At 42.1% G+C, this 27,047-nt stretch overlaps 1 protein-coding gene across 5 annotated transcripts; it reads left to right on the top strand.

The window, feature by feature from the left end:
* The first annotated feature begins 520 nt into the window (after positions 1-520).
* Positions 521-23,846, top strand: ST3GAL5 (ST3 beta-galactoside alpha-2,3-sialyltransferase 5). Of its 5 annotated transcripts, none has more exons than XM_051619100.1 (7): positions 521-535; positions 12,386-12,497; positions 14,235-14,349; positions 15,575-15,918; positions 17,231-17,417; positions 19,732-19,890; positions 21,137-23,846. In XM_051619100.1, exons 2-7 carry the CDS (start codon positions 12,388-12,390, stop codon positions 21,398-21,400), a joined length of 1,179 nt encoding a protein of 392 aa, XP_051475060.1. In that variant the 5' UTR covers positions 521-535; positions 12,386-12,387; the 3' UTR covers positions 21,401-23,846. The 5 variants fall into 5 exon arrangements, with proteins under 5 accessions (XP_051475060.1, XP_051475058.1, XP_051475057.1 ...); XM_051619098.1 differs by lacking the exon at positions 521-535 and adding an exon at positions 896-980 and having other exon boundaries at positions 14,235-14,343; XM_051619097.1 differs by lacking the exon at positions 521-535 and adding an exon at positions 896-980.
* The last annotated feature ends 3,201 nt before the right edge of the window (positions 23,847-27,047 follow it).

Below are 27,047 nucleotides of genomic sequence, written 5' to 3'. Positions count from 1 at the left end.
GGCCACCTGGGCACACTGCTGGCTCATGTTCAACCAGTTGCCAACCAGTGCTCCCAGCTCCCTCTCTGCTGGGCTGCTCTCCAGCCACTCCTCCCCCAGCCTGTAGCGCTGCCTGGGGTTAGTGTGGCCAAAGTGCAGGACCCTGCGCTTGGTCTTGTTGAATTTCATGCCATTGGCCTCAACCCATCAACCCAGCCTGTCCAGGTCCTCCTGCAGCTTCTTCCTCCTCCCTGGCAGATCGACACTCCCCCCCAGCTTGGAGTCACCTGCGAACTGACTGAGGGTGGACTCAGTCCCCACATCCAGGTCATCACTAACTCTCCAGCTGCATCTTGACCTTTCAACGAATTTCCCCGCGTTTGCTGCCTCCCCCGCGGCTGGCAGAGGGCTTGGGAGGCAGCCGGAGGTTTCCTGGTCTGGAAGGCAGAGGCCGCGCAGCAGCAGCGAGACAGCGGGAGGAGCGGAGCCTGGAGGAGACGCGTTAAGGCTCCTTCCAACCCAAACCCGTCTGATTCTAGGATTCTACGCACAAAAGGTGCTGCTTGTCGGGACGGACGCCGGTTTTCCCAGAGGGAGAAGCGTGAAGGTGGACGTGCTGAGGGAGGGGGCAGATCCCCCCCCTCCCTCCCTTTTCTCGAGCCGCGTGCGTGGGGAAAAAAACCCAAACAACCAAACAACAAACACAACAACCCAAAGACCCCAAACCCCGGGATCTCCTGAGGACAAAGCAAGGCTGGGGGAAAACAACCCCCCGGGCGGGCTGAGGGGGCGCGGGCCCCGGGGCGCCCCCCGCCCCGCCCCGCTGCGGGGCCGCGCTCGCTCCCCATTGGCTGCCGCCCGCCACGTGCCGCGGAGGCCCCGCCCCCCCTCCCCGCCCCTTCGCCCCCCTCCCTCCGGCGGCTCCCGCGGAGCCGTTACCTGCGGCGGGGCCGCCCCCGCCCCGATGCGCAGGCCGGGCGCCCGCAGCCAGCCCGGCGCAGGTAAGGGAGGGCAGCCGAGACCCGCTGCTCCGCGCTGCCGGGCAGTCGTGTGGTGTCATGCGAAGGGCGAGGGGTGGGTTTCGAGATTGGGGTGGGGGGAGGCCGGTGCGGCGGCGCGAGGCCTGCGGGTGTGGGGAGCCCGGGGGGGGGTGTGTGTGTGTGTGGTGCTGCTGAGGGGGGGCTTTGCCGTGCGGGGCTGTGTCGCTGCTGAGAGGGTTCTTGAGGGGGGGGGGTCGCTGAGCTGTGAAGGCACCGGCGTTTGTGCGGCTCTGAGGGGGCGGCGGGTGCCGGGGATGTTCCCGCGGCGGGCAGGGGGTGCGGAGGGGCCGTGAGGGGCGGGGGGGGGGGTCCGGCCAGGCCCGGCCCGGCCAGGCCGCCAGCTCCAGCCGTCCGCGATGCGGGGCTGGGGTGCTGGGGATGTGCCCGTCAGCGCCGCTGCCTCCGGGGCTTCTCTCTCCCTCCCGGGGAAGGCGAGAGGCCGGGCCGGGGAGATGTGCGGGTGGCGGCGGCTGCCAGTTCTGGATCAGATGGGAGTCAGGTCTGTCTTGGGCCTCTCCTGGGCAGGAGAGGAATGTCGTTGGGGCTGTTTGGAGTGGTCCTTCTGAAACGGCGCTTCCAGGCTTCTGCTTGTCTGCGGGTTGTGATCGCCTGTTTTGCCTTCTCTTAGGAAGAGATGCGAATGCAGAGCAGAAATTGCTTCTGCTGCCGCAGCCAAAACGTTTTTGTTTTCCTCAGCACTGCTCAGGAAAAAAAGGTTATGGTGTTTTTTTGTGTGTGTGTGTGCTGCCTATTTTCTTTCTGTTTTGGTAAACGAGATCAAAATATAGGGCTGAGAGGAGATACCTATTTTATAGCTCTCTCTATGGAAATGAATGGGAAATGTTCATAAAATTAGTGGAGGTAAACAGCTTTCCTGTGATGAATGGCTGTTTTTTGTCTCATTCTGAGGAAAAGGGTAACTAAAGACGTCTATTTCTTACTTTTCTAAAGAAAACTTGAGACGAATGTTCTTTATGTATCTAAAACAGATTCACGTTTTTAAATGCAGCTGAGGATTGCACTATACAGATGCAGTTTAGAAGTGGTGTGCGGATTTCCTGCAGACTCTTATTACTCCATCTGTTTTGCTGCTGCATGGTTACTATCTGCCTTCTAGATCACGCAGCAGGAAACCTCGAGCTGTCTCCCAAGCCCTCTGCTAGCCACAGAAGAGGCAGCAAACTCAGGGAATTTCATTGAAAGGTCAAAACGCAGCTGGAGAGTTAGTGTGTGCACGAGCACTTTGGTGCGATGGCCAGTTCCTCAGGCTTCATCCTGCCTCTGGTTTCCCGGAACTCCTTGGGATTTGACAGCCTCCCTTCTGTAGAGTTTGATTAAATCATCCACATAACTGACGGGCAGTTAAGGGCAGGATGTAGGTAGGCAGAGTGCAATAGCAGAAACTTCCTTTCGCTGATGAAAATGGGCCAAAAATGTTTAATGTATTTTCCTTTACATACATCAGTTTGGGTGATGGATGCAGAATGTGCCAAGATTGCTGCAGACTTGGGATGTTTGGAGGGCAGGTTATTTTCTTTTGATAAGAGAGCTTGGAAAACTTAAGTAGGTTCAGGGTTTTGATAAAAGCCAAATTACTGAACGAGACCCAGCCAACACTTCAGACTTGCCAGACTTCAAATCACAAGTGAGCCTGAACCAAACTTAACTGAAACCCAACAGATTGAGGCAATCATCAGCAGGCTCATCCAGTGCTGCAAAACCACACAACAGAAATGCAGACACAGGACTTCTGGGTCAAGAAGTCTCTCCTTTTGCACGCAACTCTTGCTTATAAGATCATACAATATTAAGGAGTTCCTTAAAACTTGTGTAGGCTGTTCTTTTCATTTACTCTTATGGGAAGGCTATTCCTTTGCTGCTCAGGATTCTTTTGTGGGTAGTCTGCATTTATTTATGACTGCATTGTCTTTTGTTGGAATTGTTTACTTTGAGCTTTTTTACATGTTTGGTGTATCTAAAGACAAACTCTCAGCCTGTTTTGTGAAGCTAGACGAGCCAAGCTCTCAGTTTCCCTGTTAGGTCCTGAAGCCTTGAATTCAGAAGTGAAGCACTACAATAGGTTCCAGCAGCGTTCTTTGCTATATTGCCATTTCCTTTCAAGCCTTTACTTTATGACTGGCTTTTGGCATCTCCTCTTTTGCTTCTGTAGGCTCAAGTGTGATTTTTATCATGATCTCTTGGAGTGTTAGATGATACTGTGGTAAAAATGCTGCTGTACTATTAACATTGTTCCATAATTACCAGTTGTTCATTGCTATTCTGCTGCATAATTCAGATGTAATATGAGACATCTTGGCTGTGTAAGTCTACTGGCATGTTTCCTTAGTCCAGTAAAGATTAATGCTATGCCCAGCCTTTTCCGACTCTTTCTTTTAGGGAAGATTTATTCCGCAAACTTCACATGTAAGGGGAAAGCTGTAATTGTTTTGGCTTCCTTGCAGGGGCTCAGAAATAACTTCCGTTTGTGCTGGATGGACTTGCCCAGCTGGTAGTGGGTGATGTACTGTTTCGTGCTCTCTTCTTCCCCTCTCGCTTTTCCTCAAAGTACTGGAGCAGAGCAGCACTTCCTCATGTTGTGGTGTCTGTGGGCCTGGGGAGGAGGTTGTGCTGCAGAAAGGAGAGTGTGAGATGTGCCCAGGAGAGGGTTCTGAGTAGCAACTGCCTGCTGTTACACTGCAATTCATTCTTCCTGCATGTTGGTTGGCTTCAGCAGGAGCTGAGAGAAGTGGCTGACCTCAACTTCAGAACACCCTGAGCAGGCTGGCAGCTGTTTCTTACACAAGTAACATGAAAGGAAAAACTAGGATTTGCTGCCCTGCTCCCCCACCATCCCTCCCCCCCAAAAAAGAAAAATAGGTGAAGGGGCTCATAAACTTTCTCTGCAAGAAATGAACCCATCTTTTTAATACCGCTCTTTTAGCTCACCTGTTTCTTTCTGCTCGACTGGAACGCTGACTTTCTGTGGCTTATTTGGGAGTCAGAAAAGTTCCAACTTCGGATACCATTTTCCTCTCTCGCAAAGCATCAGCTGCCTTCTTAAAGTGCTGAAGCACATAAGCACATGTTGTTGATCCTTTTTGTGTTTATGGATTTTTGCTGTTCCTCGCTTTAGAGCACCTGAAAGGGGTTTCACAGAAAAGCTCAGGAAAACTTGGAAAGTTTGACTTGAAAAGAGGGTGCTGAGGCAGAAGTGAAATCAAGAGAGTGATCCTGTTGCCTACAACATTAATTTAGCAGGCACTGTTAGTATCCAAAAAGCTTCCTGTGAATGCTGCTGAAAGAAAGTTATACTCTTGAGTATCTCTAAGCTGATAATAGGACTGTATTTAATAATGAACCAATTTCTATGTGCTCAATCTGGATGACCCAAGGTTAAGAGCAAGTTGTAGCCTAGCTATGAGTGTCCTTCCTAAAGGAAAAGACTGGGCAAACACAATAAATTAGGGTTATTAAATTATTTTGTGAGTTAGTTGATGGTTGATGTTGCAAAGAGGATGTAGGGATGCACCATTAAGAATACAGAGGAGAGCACAGGTAGAAGATCATAAGGCAAGAAGAGAAAAATGATGGTGCCTCTAAGACACTTTTGCTTCTTGCTGGTATTCATGGCTCCAGGCAAAATAATTTTCACCTGCAATCCCTTGAGTGCCTTAGAGAGTGTCATAGAATCACAGAATAGTTTGGGTTGGAAGGGATCTTAAAGTTCATTAGTTCCGACCCCTGTATGTGGGCAAGGGCACCTCCCACTAGACCAGGTTGCTCAGAGCCCCACCCAGCCTGGCCTTGAACACTTCCAGGGATGGGCCTTCCACAGCCTCCCTGGGCAACCTGTTCTGGTGTCTCACCAATCTCACACTAAAGAATTTCTTCTTAATGTCTAACCTAAATCTCCCCTCTTCCAGTTTAAAACTATTACCCCTTGTCCTGTCATTACACACCCTGGTGAAAAGCCCCTCCCCAGCTTTCCTGTAGCCCCTTCAAGCACTGGAAGGTGCTCTAAGGTCTCCCTGGAGCCTTCTCTTCTCCAGGCTGAACAGCCCCAACTCTTTCACCCTGTCTTCATAGCAGAGCTGCTCCAGCTGTTTATCATCTTTGTGGCTCTTCTCTGGACCATCTGTCAACTGCTCTGAAATTTTAATTTACTCCTTGTTTCACTTTTTACCAATTTTGTTCACACCTGCAGGATTCAGCATTACATTGTCATTTTCCGAGAAGACAGATCTTGACCAGATGAATTGCAGATTGTACAGACACTAGTTTTTACTTTTTATTGTCTGATTAAAGAACCTTACAAATAAAAATTTATTTTGTAAGATGCATTATACACTAATGTAATCAATGTCCTGTTGTAGGTGCTTATAAACATATTGTAGGCTAAACTTTCTGCCATCAAGGGTGTATTGTTTCTATTGACTTTATTAAATTAACCAAAACACTCTGCTGGACTCTGGACTCTGCTGTTCATCAGAAAAGGCACATCTGTCAAATGCTTTTTTCGTTCAAGAATAATAGGTGCTAAGGAGATAATATTCAAAGAATATTTATCACATATCTAAATAGGATAGAGTACCAGCTTTACTGCAGGGTTTATATAGTTGCAACAGAAGAAATAATTGATAGAAGTATCTAATTTTTAACTTGCATTTTTTTTCTCTGGCTAGAAGCTGTCAATCTAATCTGCAACAGCTTCTAGGCAGCTGGCTTGTCTTGTGACTGTTTCTCATAGGAATAGGTAGGATGGTGATCAGAGGGTTGTTTGAAGATAAATACCCAACAGCTAATACATTGCTACAGACTACAACACAAGAGTCTCTTATGCCTCAGTGTTTCCCTGATAAGTCTGCCTCAAATCTCTAGTATCTCTGGAATTTGTCCTCATGTTTGTGGTTTTAAGTGTTTTTTGTCATGTACCATTGAACAAAAGTCTTAAAGAAGGTATTTCAATGTTTATTATAGAAAGAGATTTCCCCATCAGAAACAGTTCCGTTGGGGTAACTTACCTGTTCCTTTTCTATCCCCACTTTTTCATGAGTATTTTGTCACTGTGGGCAAATGGGCCCATTCAGATAAAAGACTTTTGACTTCCCTTGTACAGGTTTTAAGTCCATTTTCAACATCTAGGCAACTTTCAGTTAGCTTTCCTGGTCTGTTAAACCTGTGTTTAAAATTTGGATTAAAAATTCAGCTTCAATTCACTGTGTTGCAGTTTCTGTAGTGCCTCTTGCTAGAGGATGATTGTAAATTGTTCTAGGATGGTTGAACAGGTTTTGATGATGTGAGAGGAAACTGGAAGAGTTTTATACGGATTTCTGGACCAGTTTTTAAAATTACTTTCCTCAAAAAAGTTTTTGTTTTACTCTCAGCCCTTGGGTTTGATCTCTATGGGTTTCAGTACTGCAGAAGCAAATAAAATTAATCCTAATTATACATTTTACCAAGCTATTTTTCATGTTATTACATAAATTAATAACATTTTATTCAAATATTGTGTCCGTCTTGAAAGTCTTAATGAAAATAATATCTCATCTACTTGGTCAATAACAAGGATAGATCAAAATGTGCAATCTTTTTATGGGCACTGCTCTCACAAGTAGTCACAGACATAAGTGTTGTTGCTTAATTTTTGTCATCTGTTTTCCCCAAACGTGTCCCAGAAAACAACCTGTAATTGTTTTTTCTGAAATGTACTCTTCCAACTCCTTACATAAAGTTTTGCAGTGTCTGTGGGGTTTTTTGTTGTTTTAAAGAAGTCTCAGCATGGGAAGTCCATGCAGAATTGATCATTAATAATGTGCACATAATCTCAGTGAAGAGTGTCTCGCTGAAGTTTATACTATATGAAAACACCTTCTCTGTCTTTTTACTTCACTTTTTTTTTTTTTTTAAATAAATCTTGCTCCAAACCAAGTAGCTTTTGCATTATTTACTGTTTTTGAAAGTATGATTCTGAAGTCATTTGTGTATCTTTGATTTAGAGGAAAGACTGAAAAACACCTGCCCATTTCCTGCAGTTTTGCATTAGTTTTACCTTCTGTTTCATTGCCTGCTTGAGTTCTATTGCTCTTGATTAGCAATCCTTTATGTAAGTATGACTTTCAGTTTTTGGTTGCTGTCTGTTTTACACTACAAGCTTCTTGATCTTGTTACATGAACTTCAAAGGCTGCATTGTGCAGCAAGACCTTGAGATGGAGTGCCTTGCGGATGACTCATAAAGTTGGCTGTTTCTACTGCTTCTGGTGGTACTGCAATGGGGAAGGTTAATTTGTATTTTCAACTCCTAGAAGCTTCTGGCATAGTCCAAAAATCATGTTGTGCTAGATGCTGGATGCTTGTAGAATAGAAGATACTTCTTGTCCTGCTGGGCTTTCAGCAGTGGCTTTGCCTGGGGTGGCTTCCTCACAGGCTCGGGTAAGAGCCTATGGAGTTGCAGGTTGCAGATAATGCCCCATGTGCAGGTACTAACATAGATCTGGGGGTAAGCTTCTGCATGAAGACTTACCCACTGACAGTAACTGTCCACGCTGGTGCTTCCTTTGTGGCTCTGCTCTCTGCCTGCACAGTTACTTCTGAACAGCAAAAGCCCAAAATGCTGGGCTCAGCCACAGAGTCTGTTAACTGGACCCTTGGGCTGTGGGGAGGTGGGAATGTGCTTGAATTGGTAGGGTGAAGGGGGTAAGTGGAAATATCCCCTGCATGGGCTTACGATTCTGGGGGCTTAGTGAGGGGGTGGTGAGTGATGTAGATGTATGTCTTGTTCTGCACTCATGTGCAGGCTGGTCTGGTTCTGTCTCCATGCCTGGTAACACTGAGAGTCCTTGTCTGTGTTTTTGGGTAAATCCAGGTGCTGAACATAACCAAATGCAATTTTTCAGAGTGACAGTGGTCATGTACAGCTTGACACATGCTGCTTTTTAATTTTTAGTATTCCCACATACAAAGACATCCTGAAGACTTAAATTAATTGCTTTTGAAATACTCCAATTGTGGAAATTTTGTCTGCTTAAGAATAACAATGAGACAAATATAAATTATGTTGAAAAGAATAACACCACAAAAAGTTTTGGAGTGTATTCCTACTGATGGACAAATTGGCTTTTGAAGCAGCTTTACAAAGATCACTTAAGTACAGTAGATGAAAAGCAAATGTAATTCCCTCGAGGCCTCACTATTTACACCACAATGAGTAGCTATGGAAATGTCAATGCAAAATGTGATTGTAATACAGCGTTGCTACTGAGACATCTTTTGTATGCTAATTGAAACGTTTTGGAAGCCGTAAAGGCAAATAGTAGCAGTTCCCCTTTCTGAAAGGGTGTAATGGCTCAGGAAGACTGTGGGAAAGATGAGCTCTCAGGTCCTTGTTATTGCTGGCCTTGCTCTTTTGAACACTCTTATGCCAGTCCAGCCGGTGGTAGGTGCTTATCAACTTAGATAACAGTGCGGGATCAAACCTTGAGTGGTTTTAACAAAATGCTGTGCTGGACAGATGTATTTTGGCTGGATCGTTCTATCGTGTCTGTCTGTCCTGTCTATATATATATTGACTTAATCAAGAAAGAAATTATCTGAAGAAAATAGAGCTGACAGAAGTTAACCTGAAGTAAACTGTTGCGAAGGAAATGAAAACTGACATTATTTCAGTTATATACGTAAATTAAACAAAACCATTAAGCATATTGAGTACTAAGAGTTGGACTCAGAAAGGTTGTTCTGAGGTGTTTAAATTCTGTGTTTCTGTGTTCCTCTTTTCCCATCCAGGATGGGTGGAGCAGCTGTTTGGGGATGGCTGGAATTTATTTTGCTCAGAGGCAAGGAGAACTTTCTATATGATAGCACTTGTTCATTGTAGCCTTGCATTCCTTGTTAATCCCCTCCTGTCTTCATCACTCTCTACTTATTCAGTTCCTTGTCCATCTTTGGGATCCATTGCAGCCTTCCCTTGCCTGTTTTGAGAGCCTTCAGGAAAAGCACATCTGTTGTGGCACCTCTGCACAGAATTCTGCAGTGTGATACTCTCACCCTTGGAAATTATTTGAAGTGTGCTGTTTGCAGAGCACTCTTTTTTGATGATCTGTAGAGCAGAGGAGATTGGCTGTGTCGTTCCACACTGCAGGATCCCAAGAGTATTTTAGTGCCATTAGGCAATAAAAAGTTTTATATACATTGAACAGTCTTTCACAAGCGTTTCTGTCAAACTAGAACAGAACCTGGGTCCTAGAATAGGAAAGACTAATTTGCAATGAAATAAAAACCTGCTTTGAACAAAGCAAAGGCAGTGAGGCTTTAACCTTACCCTTGTAATTCAAGCTATAAAACTTTATGGATTTGATTCAAACTGCTGGAAAATATGTGCTTAATCTGGAGTGTGTCCCTCATAAATGTTAACTAGTGCCATGGCCAGACTTCACGATGTCACTTGGCTCAAGGTTGCAATGATATCCTGCTAGCAGGATCCTCTGACTGGTTCTTTTGTGCAGAATCTGTTCAGATCTAGGTTCCTATAGATCAGATTACCTCTTTGTTTTTTCCCTGACTCAAAATTATTACCTGTGTTGTTCTGTAGTGAAAGTGGCTAAAGTTTGCTTCCTGCTTTTTAGTCAGTGTGTTTTTTCTTGAAAAAATTCCATTTTCTACATCTCCCCAGGTGTGCATGCAGAGATCTGTGGAATGGCCAGATGTAGTTCCCGTTTTGTTGCACGTTGTAGCTCATGCAGATGCAGCATTCAGGGTTCACGTTCATGCAGGAAGCCATCTGTGTCAGCCATTCCCTTCCCTTTGGCCAGACAGTGCTGAGTACCCCTTGTTTGTGCTGGCCTGAGCCTGTCTCCTCTGAGGTGATCTGGCAGTTGGTTCTCTCTGTAGAACATGGAGCAATCCTGGAGTTTCCACATGCCCTGCATGCCCTGTTCATGCCCTGCTCCCCAGCTCTGCATTGTCCTCTAATTGACATTCATTTCCTGTGCTGCATGTGACCATGCTGGCAGGATTCATGAGCTGGGGCTGTGCCCTGTGAGTGCTGGCAACACGGTCTCTGTGGATATCAGTCGTCTCCAAGATCTGTTGGTGCTGGGTACCAGGTAATGATGTGGGGTGTTTAATTGTCTTGTCTGCATAGTGTGGCAGGAAGGATGTGTCATGTCTGGAATGTAAGGTGGTTGTACCAGCCCTGCTGCATTGTCACTGGACATCTCAAAGTAGAGCAGTTCAGCTTGGTGATCTGCTTGGTGAGCAAAATGGATTTGGAACATGGCTGACTGGGGTGGTGGTGGTACTGGGTCCCAGGTAATGATACGGGGTGTTTAATTGCTAGACTGATTTGCTGCAAATCGTAGCTGAGAGCAAACGTGGCTGACTGGAGTGGTGGTGTCAACACCCAGTTTGCTCTGCAGTGCTGTTTTTATTCAGGAGTATAAATGCAGCCAGTAAAGACAAGGTGTTGCTTTGAGAAAATTGTGAGCTTGTCAGGCTTGATGTGTTCCTTGTGACCTTGTATGCTGTCAGGCTGTGGAAGACTGGGGCTGGATTTGATTTCCAGCTGAACTGCTAGCATTCTGGGGGACCTTAGGGTGTCACAGCCCTTGAGTTTTGGTTTGTCCTGTTCCAAGACAAGCATAATGATACTGACCTTGGTTTGTGTCTTAAAACAATGTGCTGCTTTGTGATGAAGGTCTACAGATGAGTGTGACAGCTCAGAGAGTCTGTGCAGAAATACAGCTATGTGTGGGAAATTTGATGTTTCAGTAGTATCATAATCAAGTTCTCTTGGCAAAAACCATTAGTTGTTTTTTTCCTTTCTCTGTTTTGTGGGTTATGACCAATTTAAAGTGACTCTAAAAAGCATCACTTCACTGTTGTCTGTTCTTCAAAGGACTTAAGATACTGGTGTTGATCTCTATTTCTGTGTCCCACCCTGTCTCAGTGGTTTGCAGCTTTTGACCTTTTATATACAATTTGATACTGAGAAATGATGTGTGAACTGGAAAGAGAGACAGTCGTTGTGTCATCTCCTCAATTAGGTATTCTTGAAATTTCAGTGGGCTGGATATGAGGTCTGGAAGGGACACTTCTGCCTCATTAACACCTTCCTCCTAATGTTTAAGAACATCAGTTGTTTGTTCCAACAGTGTTTTGAACTGGTGATACAGGTTAGTTCAAATAGGTTATAATACCATAGAAAATAAAAGCAGGTGTAGCAGAAAAGAGAATGTGGAAAATCGTCCCTAGAGAAAAGCCTTCCCTTAGCCCTGCTTTTAAAAAAAAATCCTCTTGACAGAGCTCTTGGCAAGAGAACAGAAGAGCATGAACATCTTTGCAGTGGAGAGCAGAAGGGGTTAAGCATTGAGATCAAAGGGAACGAGTAGGCTGAAATCCTCCATTGTGGAAGATCAGGCTGCACCCTTCCATGGTTGGCTGATCAAAGGGAGTGCTGCTTTGGGAGGCTGGTAAAGCAGGAAAAACCTTACCTGTATCCCTTCTTTCAGGGCAAAACTAGCAGGCTCGTATGGGTGGGCTTTGCATGGTGTTTCCTTGTTTCCTCACATCTTAATTTAATGGCAGCAGCCTATGAGAAGTTGATGAGCCAGCCTGCATTTTTCTTTCCAAACTGCGAGAGCTTACAAACAGTGAGCTCTGAGGTAACTTCTCATTAGCTAATGATCAGTGACTTGCTCATCAGTGAGGGAGCACTGTGTGCTCCTGCTAGGTTCACAGTGGTTGTGGGAGGAGAGCTGCTGCTGGCACAGGAACTGCCCTTGTGCTGGCAGCCTTGTGGTCTTGTTATCTGCCAGACAAAATTTCCGGCACATTGTCTTTGCTGATGAAGTTGCTGACCATGTTGTTGGGGCTTCTGAAGAGGTCAGCAGTAGATTTAGACCGATGATGAGACAGATCTGCTTAACCTCAGAGTTGATTTGAGATTTGGACATCAGTTATGAGGATGGGATCAAGGTAATGTAGTACTTGGACACTTTGATTCAGGGATCCTGAACACCCTTCAGCATACTGTATAGATTTTTTTTCCTGTCTGGAGTCTAATAATTGCTCAAACAAAATTGTGTTTTGCAGTAGCTGATATAGTTGCAATTATTAGATGTTAGGCTTAAGAAGAATGCAAAGACCTATACCTGGCAACAATTACCTATTTTTAGAATCATGTCCCAGTGGTGCAGCTGAAATGAGTATGTCCTTGATCCCAAGGAGGTCAGGTGTGATTCACTAGTCCTGACATGACAACCAAGAGTCACAGTCTTTTCTGGGAGACAGAGTATGTTAACTGTCACTGGATGTCCCATGAACTTTTTTCCATTCAGAAAAAGTTACACTAATCTTTTCCTCTCTTTTGCAGCAATGCTGAGTGACAATAACTCTGTGAAGCTGAAAAGTGATTGTTCACCCCCTGTGCAATGGTGTGAGGTGGCTACACATAAAGATGAGAAGACCAAGCTGTTTTTTAAAAGGTACTTGCAAGTAAGTGTCATTATCATGGCAATATAGAGGTTAGTTGCTCTCAAAGGATGCAAAAATCAAGGGATGAGATTGCTACAGGATGTGAATGGAGTGTTAGACACTCAGCTTTCCCTGGGGCACCAGAACACTTGGAGGAGCCTAGGCTGTCTTGTAATAGTATTTGTTTTCCCAAGGCAATGTGAGATCCCAGTACTTCACTCACAGGTATTTTTAACCTTTTTTATATACAGATAAGTAACAATGCCAACAGTGATAATTGTACAGTCTGATAATTGAAGAAATCGACGGACGGTGGATGTTCAGTAGGTATTTTGGGAGGTGTTGCCTCATAGTTAAGTAGTTCATGAAGTTTTCTGGAATGCTGCATCTCTAAATCTTTACTCCATTGTTGGTAGTTTAATGTCAAATTGGAATTAGTGAGTGTGTGCTGCTGTACATCCAGAACCATGTTTTAAACCGAAGAGCTCAGTACTCTGATGTCTCTGTGCCACATTGATTTTTAGGTCTTAAAGCTTAAACCCAGAGCCAAACTGTTACATCCACTAGTATTTTGAGCACCTTAATGCTGCAGCCCTATCTGGATCTAGATATACTTGATAAATGTCTGTGGAGGAAGAACAGCCTCATTCATATACTGTGAATCCTCCAGTTCTTCCACTCAACCAATTTCCAGGGGGTACAGCCTAACATGATAATGAAGGTTTTAGACCCCCTATCAGTGTAAAATTTGATTTAGTTAAATCAGATGCAAGAACAGTGCTGTTCAGGTGGCCACCTTGTTTGCAGCACATATTGCAAATTAAGTACCAGGCTTGCATCTATTGTCCCATATGGTACAAACAAAAAAAAATAATCTCTGGAAGCTGTATTAACTTAATCTGAAAGAGATTCAAGAAGCACTGAACGCTTTTAGTAGGTTGTATGTTGTTTTAAGACATCTAAACAAACATCCAGTCCTTAGGAAACAATAGGAAGTAAAAATCAATACTAAAGCTCAAACTACATGCTTGAGCAACACCTCAACTCTGAACAAATAATGACGTGATTTTTGCAAGTCAGTTTAGACACGAAATGAGCCAAGCAAATATTTTGAGGTAAACAGTGAAATTCCTTAGGAATGAGAAATAAGTAGACAAAAAGTACAGATAGCTGGTATTGCTCAATTTTAAAGTTTGGATGTTTTTTTCCTTCATGTTTTGAGGATGTAAATAATTAAATTAGGCTTCTCAAGATAAACCTAATCATTTAAATTCTTCATCGTAGCCTACTAGTGAGTTAAAAGTTTTCCATGTATGTGGTGGCCCTTGGTACAAAATCTTGGAGTTCCATCCTTTTTTAACTTGCATGAAAATAGGTATTTCAAAATAGACTTGTCCTTTGAAGTAGAAAACTAAAGTAATTTTTGGTTTCTGCATGTGAGGAAAGTTGTTTGACCCATCAGCAGTGCATTTAAAGTGTGTGTGTATATATATGATGCAGGCATAAAACTGCGTAAATCAGACTGTCAATATGCAATGTTTTCCTTATCAAAGCATCTGTATATGTTCATACTTTCCTACAGATAACTCTTAAGACTTATGAAAGACTTGCAGAAAAAAACCCCAATAGTTTTTCGTGATTTCAGTCAAATGCAAATACTCACCTGAAGTTCAACTATCTTGATTGCTGGAAAAAAAGATAATTGTTGTTCCTCTCTCTTACCCCTACACCTTCCTATTTGTTTTTAGACTTCTTGCACTGTTTGTGGTTGGAGTGTGCTTCTTTTATATCCTCAAATTACATTTTGGCCCTGAAGAATGTGACAGAACAAAAATGCCCTATGTGGACCTCGATCGTGTAAGGGTTGGTATTTTTTGGCAATTTTTTTCTTGGCTTAAAAATAAATTCATTAATTGATAATACAATAGTTAAAAGGGTCTATAACAAAGGACTAGAATGCTGAAATTATCATAGAATCACAGACTGGTTTGGAAGGAACCTTCAAGATCATCTAGTTCCAACCCCCCTATGTGAGCAGGGATACCTCCCTCTAGATCAGGTTGCTCAGAGCCCCATCTAATCCTGTGAGGGAAAATATATTTTGCTTAATTTCATGCCACTGAAGTTCTGGTCTTTGTTCTTCTGGAGTGACAACAGAAGTGCATAGGGAAAGTGGGTTTATAGGGGTAAAATGAGATAACTGTGCCTGCTAAGAATAAAATTTGAACTGGACAGGTCATCAGATACTGTGTCAGTGCAGATGACACTGGTGATCAGAAAATTGATGCAAATGAAAAGTAACATATTTAAAATCAGCATCGCTGCATATGCGTTCTCCCTCAGCTTCTTCAGTGCATGTTTTTCCCTTTCTGAGCCTCCTTGCCTCTTCTTTTAATCTCATTTAGCTCATTTCCTTTCTCAGTGCTTCCAAACAGCCACCACCCTAAGCTGGGCAAACCTAAAGACTGCATGGACTGTACTCAGTGCTGACTTGTGATTAATTTTGTCTTAGATGCAGGATGTGGAAATACCATTGTTCTTTGCCTAGTTAGGTAGTAGCTGATTGCAAACTGTTTGTTGTAATGTACATTAATTGTTTCTGATAGGATGCACAACTTTCAGCCTTAAAAATGAGGCTCTTCCAAACATCACTGACTCTTGTCTGCAAAGTACAGCATGAAGTTTCTCAGTCGAGCTTTGCCCTGAAAGAAGTGTGTTGTTTATGCCTAGACTTGCAGAGGTCTTTGTAACAACAACAGAGGCAGTCTGTAGAACAATCTTGTTTTAAAAAAATAAAATAAAAGCAACACAGCTTCTCTCCTTGTGCACCCAGATAGACACTTCCCTTTCCTGAAGAGTACAGAAGGGGAAATGAGTTAGTTCTAGATTTCAATCTGGTACAAACATTCTCTAGCAGATCATTGTACCTTTGAATGTTGTATATGTCTTTTATTTCCATGTTTAAGCTTTCTTTATAAACCCCTGTGTTTGTTGAACTGCCAGTAGCAGCTGGTGGGTTGCACTGAGAGAGCTGTGGGTGTTCCTGAGCCTGCCTTTCCTGACTGAAATCTTGTATGTTTTGTTTTAGAGAGCAAAACACTATGCCAGTGCTGCCCTGCGGGAGCAGTGCCGGCCTTCTTATGTGAAGAAAGAAATGGGCAAGTTATTTGCAGAGAAATACAGCATGGACGTGTCTCCATTTGTAAAAAAAAATATAAATGAAGATGACGCTCTATTTAAATATGAACCTCCTTTTGGATTTCACAAGTTCTTTGATAAGCTGAAAGATCTCCTTGAACTCTTACCTGAACATGATTTACCAGAAGATTTGAAGTCGAAACACTGTAAGCGTTGTGTTGTTGTTGGCAGTGGTGGAATTCTTCATGGATCAGAGCTGGGTCATTTATTGAATCAGTTTGATATTGTTATAAGGTACGTATTTTTAATTTAAGGATTCCAGCTACTTTGACTTGACTTTAGGAGCCAATTTTGGTTTTTAAGGAGAAAGTATCTCCCCACATTTATGCATCTTATAACGCCACTTGTGAAAGTGCTTTTGAAAAATTTACTTGTGACTTGATGAGATTTCTAGTTTTAGGAACAATTTAAATTGTCATGTTCACAAGACAGGAATTCAGTGGAGTTAAATGATATGTGGATTTCAGATACAAGGAAAACGTGGGCAGAAATGAGATGGAAAGCAGTGAAATCATAGACAAGTAGACAATTCTGGTTTTATCCATTCATATATTTTAGCTTTCAGAGGTAGGTTCTAGAACTCACTTCAGCCTTTTTCCCCTTGGTTAAGTTGGAATGCTTGTTTGAAGGATTTTTTTTTTTATAGCAGCTACTTCAAATACAATAAAAAATTAATTGGTGTTTCAATGTGCCTTTTGTTTACACAGTTTATAGCATGCTTGTCTTTCCTTATCTTTACAAGATCAGTGCATACTTTCTATGTTTACCCATGTTTTCAATGTCTGAGTTAGATGAATACATGGCCTGTATTTGTGCCATCTGAACATTAATGTTTGAACTCTGCTTCTTCGTATTTTGAATTACGTAAAGTCACAAATTTAATAAAAATATTTTCCTAAGTTGCTTCATATACTAAGCCTTGCTCCTCCTAAAAAAGGAAGACTTGATACAGTGAGAGAATATCTCTTATACAAAGGTAAACAAACCTGGTAGTACACGGAGGGGCAGAGAACTTGTATTTAACTGTTCTCTGAAATTAGGGCTGGCAATGTGCAAGTGACTGTTGATATAGAAAAATTTGTGGGACTTAGGCTGTTTTGCAGAACTGATGGAGCTGAATGATGCTGTTCTTGAATACCTTTCTGTGTGTAATATTTGTGTGTATGCATATAAAGATAATACAGGCAACTTCCTGTGTGTTTTCTTTGCCCTCCTCTTTTAAGCCTCTGAGTTGGCACAAGGCAATGAATTTGAAGTTCTGCGATGTTGTTTTAAGTTACTTTTCTAATCAAGCTTTTCTTTTTGAAGTTTTGTACTTGTGCCAGTTAATCCAGAAATAGAATTGGCTTCCTCTCAAAGATGAGGGATGGATGAGCATGTGAGGCAAGGAACATGGAGATACTGAGAAAACACTGTCCTCTGCTCATGTAGAAAAATGTGGGCCAAATACAAGTTCTTTGCTTAGTGTCTGATGTTTTAATGAGATTGTAAGCCATCCTTACTAAAACAGTTTCTCTCCATTGTGGGTTGTTTTTTTCCTTGTTAGGTTAAATGATGCACCAGTTCAAGATTACACAGATCACGTTGGTAACAAAACTACTATAAGGATGACTTACCCAGAAGGAGCCCCCCTTTCTGAGCACGAGTATCCTCCTGATAGCTTGTTTGTGGCTGTTTTGTTTAAAAGTGTTGATTTCAACTGGCTCCAAGCAATGGTGAAAAACGAAACCTTGGTATGTGATGTGGCACTGTTAGGTACCTGTGATTTTGCTGTTTTTTTGTTTAGTGCTTAAGTACCTGATTGATCTGATCCTTCCTGGTTTATTATTCTGAGGCTCTTAATAACTGTGCTGTTTTTGTTTTGGTTTTTTTTACCTGTGTCTCCTGGTCACAGTTGGTACCACAATGTACATTGAAACCCCAGGCTGACAGTAACACTTTTTTCTGCGGATGTTGGTGGTTTGCACCAAGCTACACAACATGAGTGTTTATGAAAGTGGAGTTCATTTCGCATTAGCTTTAAGGTCTGCAGAGCCTGAAATAGACTCATAGAATCGTTTTGGTTAGAAAAGATCTTTATGATCAACAAGTCCAACTGTTAGCCCAGCACTGCCAAGTCCACCACTAAACCATGTCCCTCAGCACCACATCTACATGTCTTTTAAGTGCCTTCAGGGATGGGGACTCCATCACTTTTCTGGGCCACTTGTTCAATGCCTAACAACCCTTTCAGTGGAGAAATTGTTCCTAATAGCCAATCTAAACCTTCCCTGGCACAACTTGAGCCCATTTCCTCTTGTTCTATCACTTCTAATAAAATTTCATACAGAAATGAGATTTCTGGATGCCAGTCTATTTTTTTAACAGCTGAAAGCTGTGCTGCTGCTGTAGGTATACACACAGTTAATGTGTAATTGAAGCATTGCAGTTGTTAGTTCACGTTTGCCCGTAGATCCAAAATGAAGAGGTTGTTTATTTCTCACTGGATGTTTAAAGTGCAGAGATTCCTAAGGAACTGATAGAAGGATTCCATGTTTCCCAGCCCTCTAAGTGGTTTTCACCTCTTTTGATATGCAGGCAGATAATTTGTGCAAGTTGAAAACCAGTAGCTAAATTTCTCTGACCACAGATTGGAAACAAGTTCTCTAAATTATTAAGAGATTTAGAAGAAAGCCTGTCAAGATTTTTAACAGTTTGGTGCATGCTAGGTTAGGTACTCTGAGTTCCCTTCTTAATTCTGTGATGCTTACAACACGGAGGGTCTGTTTAATATTGACCATGACTGTCTATTGCTTTGTTTTGAATAATCTGAGTATGTTTTGTAGAAAGGAGATTTTCCCGAGTGGATGAATTTGCACAAATTTAAAAACTCTGCTCCCTGATTTATTTAATTTTTTTACCAGGGACTATACAATGTTGGTCTATAACCTTCCCTGCAGCAGTAATTTTGATGACCAGCAGCTTTCTAACTTGAGTTGAATCCCTGACTTGTTTTACAAGCTATCTGTTTATGTTTTAAGGTTTGGTTTTGAAGAATGACTAGTACAAGGCTTTCTGTATTAAAATTTGTAGGGATTGAAAGAGCCGATTGCTTTTTGGCATCTGCAATGTCCTCTGGTACAAAATTGAAGTATGTGCTTTATGAAAAGAGTACCTTTGTTTGTTTTGCATGGCTTAGGAGCAGACCTGCTCATTCCTACCTTCTTCCTTGCTCTGGTGTTTTTGCTGGTGCAGAGAACCAGTTTAGGGAACTGATCTGAGAATGGGCATACTGGAGACAGTACATTGAAGGACTCAGAGCGTGGGTGGGAGGATGGAACCATAGCAACCTGGATTTTATCAGTTCCAGCTTCTGTAGAGTTGTACCTTAAAGCCTATTTAAAAAAATAATACAGGTCTATGTTGCAGCTGTATCAGTTTTATCATTTGCTCAGTGTTACCCATTATATGGAAAGACAACGAACCTGGTCTAGTATTGTTTTTTTCCTTTAGCTTACATCTTATTGACTGCGAGTGGCATGAGATCAGAATCTAGCTCTGAGTCTTGTGTAAATCCTCTTCTGAAGTGTTACATTTATCACTAGGTGGATACTGTCAAACAGCAGCTGTTCACTTAAAAGCCTGAGCAAAATTGTTTTAAATCCAGTGCTTGCTTCAGAATGCCTGCTTAATGTTTGTGGAAAACTGTGGTTCCCTTCCCCACTTCTTAAATACTGTTGCCTGCTCAGTTGTGCTGGAGAAGGTCCAAAGAACCTTGTGGGTTCTGGTGGATACGTTGTCTGCTTAAACACAAAATGCAATCAAATATTCAGAATAAACAGCTTTCCCCCTGCTGTCCTCTATGCAATTCCAAATAATTAGAATACTTCCTCTTTTAGGTCAGTCACTTGAGCTGTTCTCTGGTATTCCTGAACCTGCCTTAGCTATAAAGTGTTTAGTGAATTTCTCAGAATCCCTGATGAATTCTGTAACCTGTGTACTGTCTGCCATACACTTTGAGGTCTCAGTTTCCTGTTGCTCAAGTGTTGTTTTTTTTTTTTTTCTTAGCCTATGTGGGTGCGACTCTTCTTTTGGAAAGAGGTTGCTGAGAAAATTCCTTTTACATCAAAGCAGTTTCGGATTCTGAATCCAGTCATCATCAAAGAGACAGCTTTGGACATTTTACAGTTCCCTGAACCCCGATCAAAATTCTGGGGTTGGGATAAGGTAAGAAGTTTCCTTTTAGGAGGAGACTATAAAATACAAAGTAAAAAAAGAAACTGAAAAAAGTTTTGGATTTTTCCTTCAGTATGGTTTCTCTGTGCAGTTTCAGAGCTGGTCTCAAGTAATAGGGAAAGTAATAGGGCTTTCAGGACTCTTGCATTTTCTTCTGTAAAATGAAATTTCAGCTCACCTTTTTAGATGAGGTGTTATACCTGTGCATGCTGACATGAAATAGCCTGTTTTACAAAGCATTGGATGCCATGAGACACAAATTCATTCTGGTACAGTGTGTTCACTCACACATCATGGTGACTGGTGTTAAGTATTCAAAGTGTGTGCATTTAAGTGTCAAAGAGCAGCTCTGTTAAATCAAGCCAGCAATCAGCTATAGACAGATGTGTCTCCAGCTGCAGGGAAAGCAGAGAGAGTATGGAAACCAGGGCAATGTAAAGCAACCTTCCAAATGCTGGAGTTGCTGTGTCTCCCAGTGTGCTCAATAGCAGCTGGTGGGAATATCTTCCCTCTGTCCTTTTCTCCAATGATTGTATGGAGTGACGAGTTGCCCAATTCAATGATACACTGCATTTTAATTATTTTAATTATTTGTTTGAGAAACTGGATGTCACTAGTTCTCTTGGACTATGAAAAATACTAAACAACCATCATCTTTTCACCTTTTGTGTAAAAGCATTTAATGGCAGTGTTGTTGCACAAGTGTTTGAAGGCACTTCTCACATTTATTTATAAAAATAAGGTCACGTACCAAGCTATGTGTCTTTTAGTTGCATTGTAGCATGTTTGCCTTCTTCAGGGCTGTTGAGTGAAGGGTCATATTCTGAAGAATGCTGTCAGAGAGCCTGTTGCTCTGGACTGAAGTTAGTGTCCTTCAAGAAATGTCAAGTTTAACTGCATGTCAGGAGTTGTGTGTTTGTAGTAAGGGTTCGCTTGTAGTTTAACTACATAGCAATAGGGTGTCGTGCCTTCACAGAAACAAAAAATAAGATTTGACAGCCATAAGTCTTGTTACAGGCAAATACTTAATTGGTATGCATATTTGACCAAGTTTTTAGTTTCACTTCATAGTTTATTTTTAGTTGTAATTGGCTTCAGTTATAATGGTTTAATTGATTTCCATTTTAAGTGAGGAGAGGGAACAGACAAAGCCATTACGTTTTGTAAAGTGTTTATAAAACTGGCAAAGAAGATTGTTTTGAGTTCAGCAAGCTCCTTTTTTCCCCCCCCTTTTTAGAACGTACCTACAATTGGGGTTACAGCAGTTGTTCTGGCCACACATTTATGTGATGAAGTGAGCTTGGCAGGATTTGGATATGATCTTGATCAGCCCAGCACACCTTTGCACTATTACAACAACCTCTGCATGGCTGCCATGAACGGACAAACGATGCACAATGTGACGAGCGAAAGGAAATTCCTGCAAAAACTGATCAAAGAAAAAATTGTCAAAGACCTCACTGGTGGGATACATTGTGAATTCTGTGGCAAAGACAGCTAGTGATTCCAGTGTGGCGTGGTTTGGATTTGTGAAATTTCCAGAGGTTCAGCTGGAACAACATTTTCACTGTCTGAAGTAGTCCTTTAAAGTGCGTATAAAATGGACGTAGAATCTCTGCTGCCTTTTTTTAATGTCAAGTTCAATTTGTTGGACTTTGAGTTGGATGTCAGATTTTACTTTGCACATTTTTGTGGGTAACTATGTAAATGCAACGTGGAGTTGAATGAGATCCATTGAAAATATTTAATGTTTTAAGTTGTCTGAAGAAAAGTGGAGGTTTTGTTTCCGGATGTATGTGGTACACACAACACCAGCCTGAGTTGTCTAACAGCATACAGGAGTTATTTTCCACTGAACTACTGTTTCTGTTGATCCAGTTCTTGGTGTGTGACTCCTTTTCATGCATTCCATGAAAAGAAAGGCTTATGCTTCTCAGGTCTTTCACTTCTTGTAACTTGAGTGTTGTGTTTCCCCCTCGAATGTTGATGTTCTTTTGGTTTTGTTCTGATATCCTTGGGGGATGGAGGAGAGGAATGTGTGAGCAGAGGTGAGTGAAAAGGAACTGTTGTGGCAACAGCTGAACAGTAAGTACTTTGACGTTCATGATTGATAGTAAAATAATTGATGCATTAATGTATTGGATTAGAATCCTGCTTTATCCTGAGACAAGTTTGGACCCAGGGCATGTTATAGGAGAATTTAGCCAGTAGGAGACTTTCACCTGCATCAGATCTTTTGTCATTTCTATTCCTTAAGATCCAGATGAATGTTTCTAACTAGTTGCAGCAGAGTTCAGATGCTCCAATTAAAGGAGTGGCATTTATACAAAATCTGCCCTTTTTAAATTTGAGTGACTTGAGAATTGCTGGTTCTATAAAACACTGGTTTGCATAGATCTTTCATTTAGCAATAATAGAATCTATGCCTGGTTAAAATGTCCACTTTATGATCCTTAAGTAGTCAACTACAGATACTGTTAACCTTAATAGTTTACAATTATGATAACCCTTATGAACTCTAGTGTTGACTGTTTAATTGAAGGAAGAGGCAGAGTTGTTAGTTTTACTATATCAGCTTTTAAGTCAGCAATTAGTTGAGTGTGTGTAAGTTAAGAAGAAAATCACTGAGAAAAGGAGTATGATCTAGTAGCAGGCTAGGTAACTGCTGAAAGCAGCATACTTGGAAAAAATAGCTATAGATACATGTTCTTGTGACTGGAAATCAGTGCATTGCAAAGAAACTGGACTGTGCAGATCTGCAAGCAGGTTTTAATGTTCATTTTCATTCTGTCACTAACAGGCCAGCAGGTATGACTGTGTTTGCACTGAGTGGGGTTTTACTCCATCCACAGGATGTGCAAAAAGCTTTTTTTGGGAATGAAAGTTTGCCAGCAAATTGATCAAAGATTGGCCTAGGAACATTGTTCATGGACTCTCCATGTGGTGAACATTCCCACTTGTTTTTTTGTTATGGGCTAAGATATGAATGTACTTGTAGTTTTACATTTTCAAAATACTAACATGGGAAAGCAAGATTAGGGTGGTTGGTTGAGTTTTGTTTTGTTTAGGGGTTTATGTTGTTCTTGTTTTTTGTCTGTTTAGTTGTTTGTTTTTTTCTCCCCATGGAGAGAAGTTCTAATCAATGATAATGTTAAAATGCAGGAACAGCAGACAGATTCTGGCCATTATACTAAAAGGCAATAAAATGACATCAGATCACAAAGCATAACTCTGAAGGAAGTTGTGGACCTTATATTTTGTAAGTCACATGCACCTACATGTCCTTGAAAGCCAATTTGTGGATGATCAATTTGAAAATCAGATCCTTGTCTGTGGCACTGCTTGTGTTTATAGCAATAATATTAACATAACTTCTACTCCTCCATGAAACATGTTAATTTTTGTACTAGCAATAAATTTCTAGTCTGTTTTTCTTGTAAGTATAACAATTACATTGTTTAATTTAAAAATATTTCATGTGTGAAGAGTTTTATACAGATAGTATTTTAGTTAATATATTAAAATGTGTTAATTATTTTCTCCTGGTATTTAAACTGGAAGCAAACTACCTTAATTTCATTTGGTATTAGTGAAATTTTGGAAGATTTCAGAACGTGTGTTGGGAGGACATCCTGAATACACCAAAAGTACATGTTCCAGAGCACTTGGTCCTTCACCAGTTTGCTTTACTCAGTAACTTAATCAGTTGATTAACGTTAAGTGCCAATAGCTTTTTGGAGATGCTGTATTTATTGTTAAATTCTCAAATTATGTTGATATAGGATTAGTTTTGTTTTCCCAGCAGTTTTATGGCTTGTGATAAAACCTTGTTCTCCATGGTAGTGTGTACTGCTTTGAATAAGCCTGCACAGACTCGACCATCCGTGAAATGGCAGCAAAGTTCAGGTTGCAAAAAGCAATAAACTGATGAAACCACTTTCTACCTATGTATTTGTCTCACAGTTTGCAGTTTGTTCTCCTTTATTAAAGATTTTGCATGTTTACTGCTCCAGTTGAAAGTCTTGGTGCAATCTCTGGCACTCAAGAAGAATTTAGTGGCTGATAACTCTTTCTCCTTTAATTTATGCCTTTTTTTTTTTTTTTTTTTTAAATACCTGTTGGTGTTATATCTCTCTGGTGCCTGAAAGAGAGAATCCATCACAAGAGATGGATGAGAATATTTCAGTCTGGGTTATAGGACTGGCCTTACACCCAGGGTGTGTCTCCTTCAGTGATGGAGAAAGGCTGCAGGTTCTGGGCTGTGGTTCAGTCTTACTGGGGGTGAGATAAGAACAAAGAGCTGTGTGTGTGTCTCTGTCTTGCTGTGTCCCAGATGTTACACTTTGCCAAAGAATCTGCATCATCCTTTGTGGATATGCCTTAATGGTGTGTGTTGAAAAAGCCAACAAAGAATTTGGGAGCTGTGATGAAGCCATTGTGTTCTACATCAGAATTTCACTTTGTACCTCTCCTCTCTGCAAAGGAGCTGTCACAATTATCTCTGTCTGACCTGTTCTGATGCTGATTTTTTTTTTCATGATTCCTGTGCAGGGAACATAGCTTCCACTTTGTCCTCCCTTGAATTTAGAGTGGTTAAGTATTTGCATTATCTATCATGCTTTATTCTTTTCAGTGAGATAAATAGAAAGTCTCTGTTACGACTGAACAGTTCTGAAACTCTTTGCAGATGTAGGTAATTTGTGAAGCTGCTTTTTAATTCTTTCAGTACCTTCAGATTCATATGGCCACTCGGAGCAGCAAAAGAGATGAACAGCATACTGATTTTTGCTAGATCCCATTTGATCAAACACTTTGGAGCTTTGATTTGCCACGTGTGACGTGATGGTGCTGTTTTTCAAGTGTTTGTAGGGGTCCTGCACTCAGCTGGTTTATCTTCAGCTGGAGACAAACCAATGTCACCTTGGAAAAGTACCATGTGTAAAGGTCACGATTTATATCTTAAAATACCAGGAACATGACACAACGAAGTTGCAGGAGGAGACACACAAAGACACTTGGGTGCAGAGTGGACACGTGCCAGTAGATTTTGTTAATCTCTTCAACTACCTGCCTGTTCCAGCTGATCTACCCTTTTCTTCCTCAAGCACTTGTGCATCAGCTCATCGTGGTTTAACAAAAAAACCTTGTGACTGATTCACCTTCTCATACCTGTTAACACTTGCATTTTCCAGCCAGTGAACTGGGATTAATGCTGCTCCTGCTTTGAGGGTTGAACGTGAGCATTTTACTTACCCCTTTGGGGTCATCTGCCTTGTAATTTGATTTCACAGCCTGCTTCTCTTGTTCTCAGGCCCAAACCAACTTGTTTCCAAGCTCCTACATATGCCTTTGGGGACAACAAACCTTTCTAGTTCAGAACAGCCACTCCTGCTCCCTCCTCATGGGCAGAGAGGAGCCCTGACCTTTGGAAAGAGGTGCTCGCAGTTGCATGGGATTGCTTCAGCAGTGATTGGATGCTGGAGCTGCTTTTTGGAAGTATCTGTCAACAGGGACATTATGGGCACGTTGCAGAAAAACAAACTTCCCCCCATCCTATCTTTCTTACAAAGGAAAACTAGAAATTCAGGCAGATGCTGCAGTATAAGCATTGCATGGTTCCTCCTCAGCTGTCTTTTCCTTCTTGCTGTAGCTGAAATCATGATTCTGTAGTTCAAGGAAGTCTTGAGCCCCAGCTTGGGACTGACTATGTAAGCCAGTCCTGAGAGGGAAGTAGAAACAAGGTTCCTTGCATATTTCTCCCTTTCTGCAGCCTGTTTCTGCCTGATCTGCACTTTAGAAGAAAAACAAACAAAAAAAAGCAGCACATTTTTCACAAGCTGGAGTTACTTCCCCACCACCTCAGGCTGAGTTAAGGATGAGAGGATGTTAGGACCTGGTGGAGCTGATAGAGAAGCTGTGGAGGAGGTTTTCCTCTGCAAGAGCTGAATTACTGCTCATATCTTGCATCCATTTGCTTCTGCCTGCTTTATTTTAGGCTATCAATGTTTTATTTTCTTTAGTGATGTTTTCTTTCTTTGTCACTTTGTGTACTCCTGTGTGCCACACTGAGCTATGGTGTCTCATTTCTTCTTGAGGTTGACCAGCTGGAGAAGTTCAGGTGGAAACTGTGTGTGCCCAAGTGCTGTGAAGGCATTTGCTGTGGAGTTAAGAGCCTGTGGCAGAGAGACCTGAGAAAAGTCTCTGAGAAAAGAGACCTGGGATACAGTGGGGAGGAGGTTTGGGACAAGGAGGCCTGGAGGGGAATGAAGCCAGGACCTTCCTTGGTGGTGAGCTGGAGGAGGCAGAAATACACCCATATCTCCCTTGAACATCCAAGTGCAGCCTTAGGAAAGCCTCTGCAGCAGGACAGTGGCTGCCAGGGTCTACCCTCCGCAGCACAGCAGCCCTCAGTCTTTCATGCTGCTGTAACAGAAAAGACCACAAAATAGCTCAGCAAAATTTTTTGGCCTACTTCACCTTTCCATTGAGGAGAGCAGATGCTCCTGAGAAGCAGCTGGTACACCTGGCATCGCTGTACCTGCAGGAAAAGATCAGGACTTGGGTCAGTTTTATGACCTCTCTGTGTTGCTTTGTCAGGGGAGAAGTTTGCGGGTTGTTGTAGCTGGTGTATCATGCCTTTTTTATGCCAAGTCTTGGCAAAGACAGAGGTGTTGGGAGTGTGTTAGCAGTTGACTATCAGGATTACCATGAGCATTTTGATTTCTATGGCTGGGTGGAGAGGTCTGGGGTTATTTTTAAGCTAGTCCTTTTCTGTTTAAAGAGGCAGTTAATCGAGACAGGTCAGGGCTTAGCTCAAAACCCCGAAGGCTTTTCCTCTGCGTGGTCAGGAGGGTCTGAAATCTGGCACCATTTCTCCTGTCTGGTTTTTTTTTTTGGCTTGATTTCTAAGCCTGCTTTTCCTCCCAGATGGGCTGTCCCCTGTGTCACCAGCTGGCAATTTGTGCTGTCCCCAGCTGACCGCTGCTCAAAAGCGGATGGATTAATGTCAGTTTGTAGATCTGCAGCCTGGGGAGGGACTTGGGGGTATCCTGGGCTGGAACCTCCTGCTGCAAAGGAACGATCCTAGACATCACCTGTAATAGCTCACACTCGGGCTGCATTAGAAATGTCAATTATTCTAAAGACCT

This window comes from Apus apus, chromosome 4 (assembly GCF_020740795.1).
Source record: "Apus apus isolate bApuApu2 chromosome 4, bApuApu2.pri.cur, whole genome shotgun sequence".
NCBI classification, from domain to species: domain Eukaryota; kingdom Metazoa; phylum Chordata; class Aves; order Apodiformes; family Apodidae; genus Apus; species Apus apus.
Note: the sequence above shows the minus strand (reverse complement) of the source record. Positions and strands in the feature narration are given on the sequence as shown.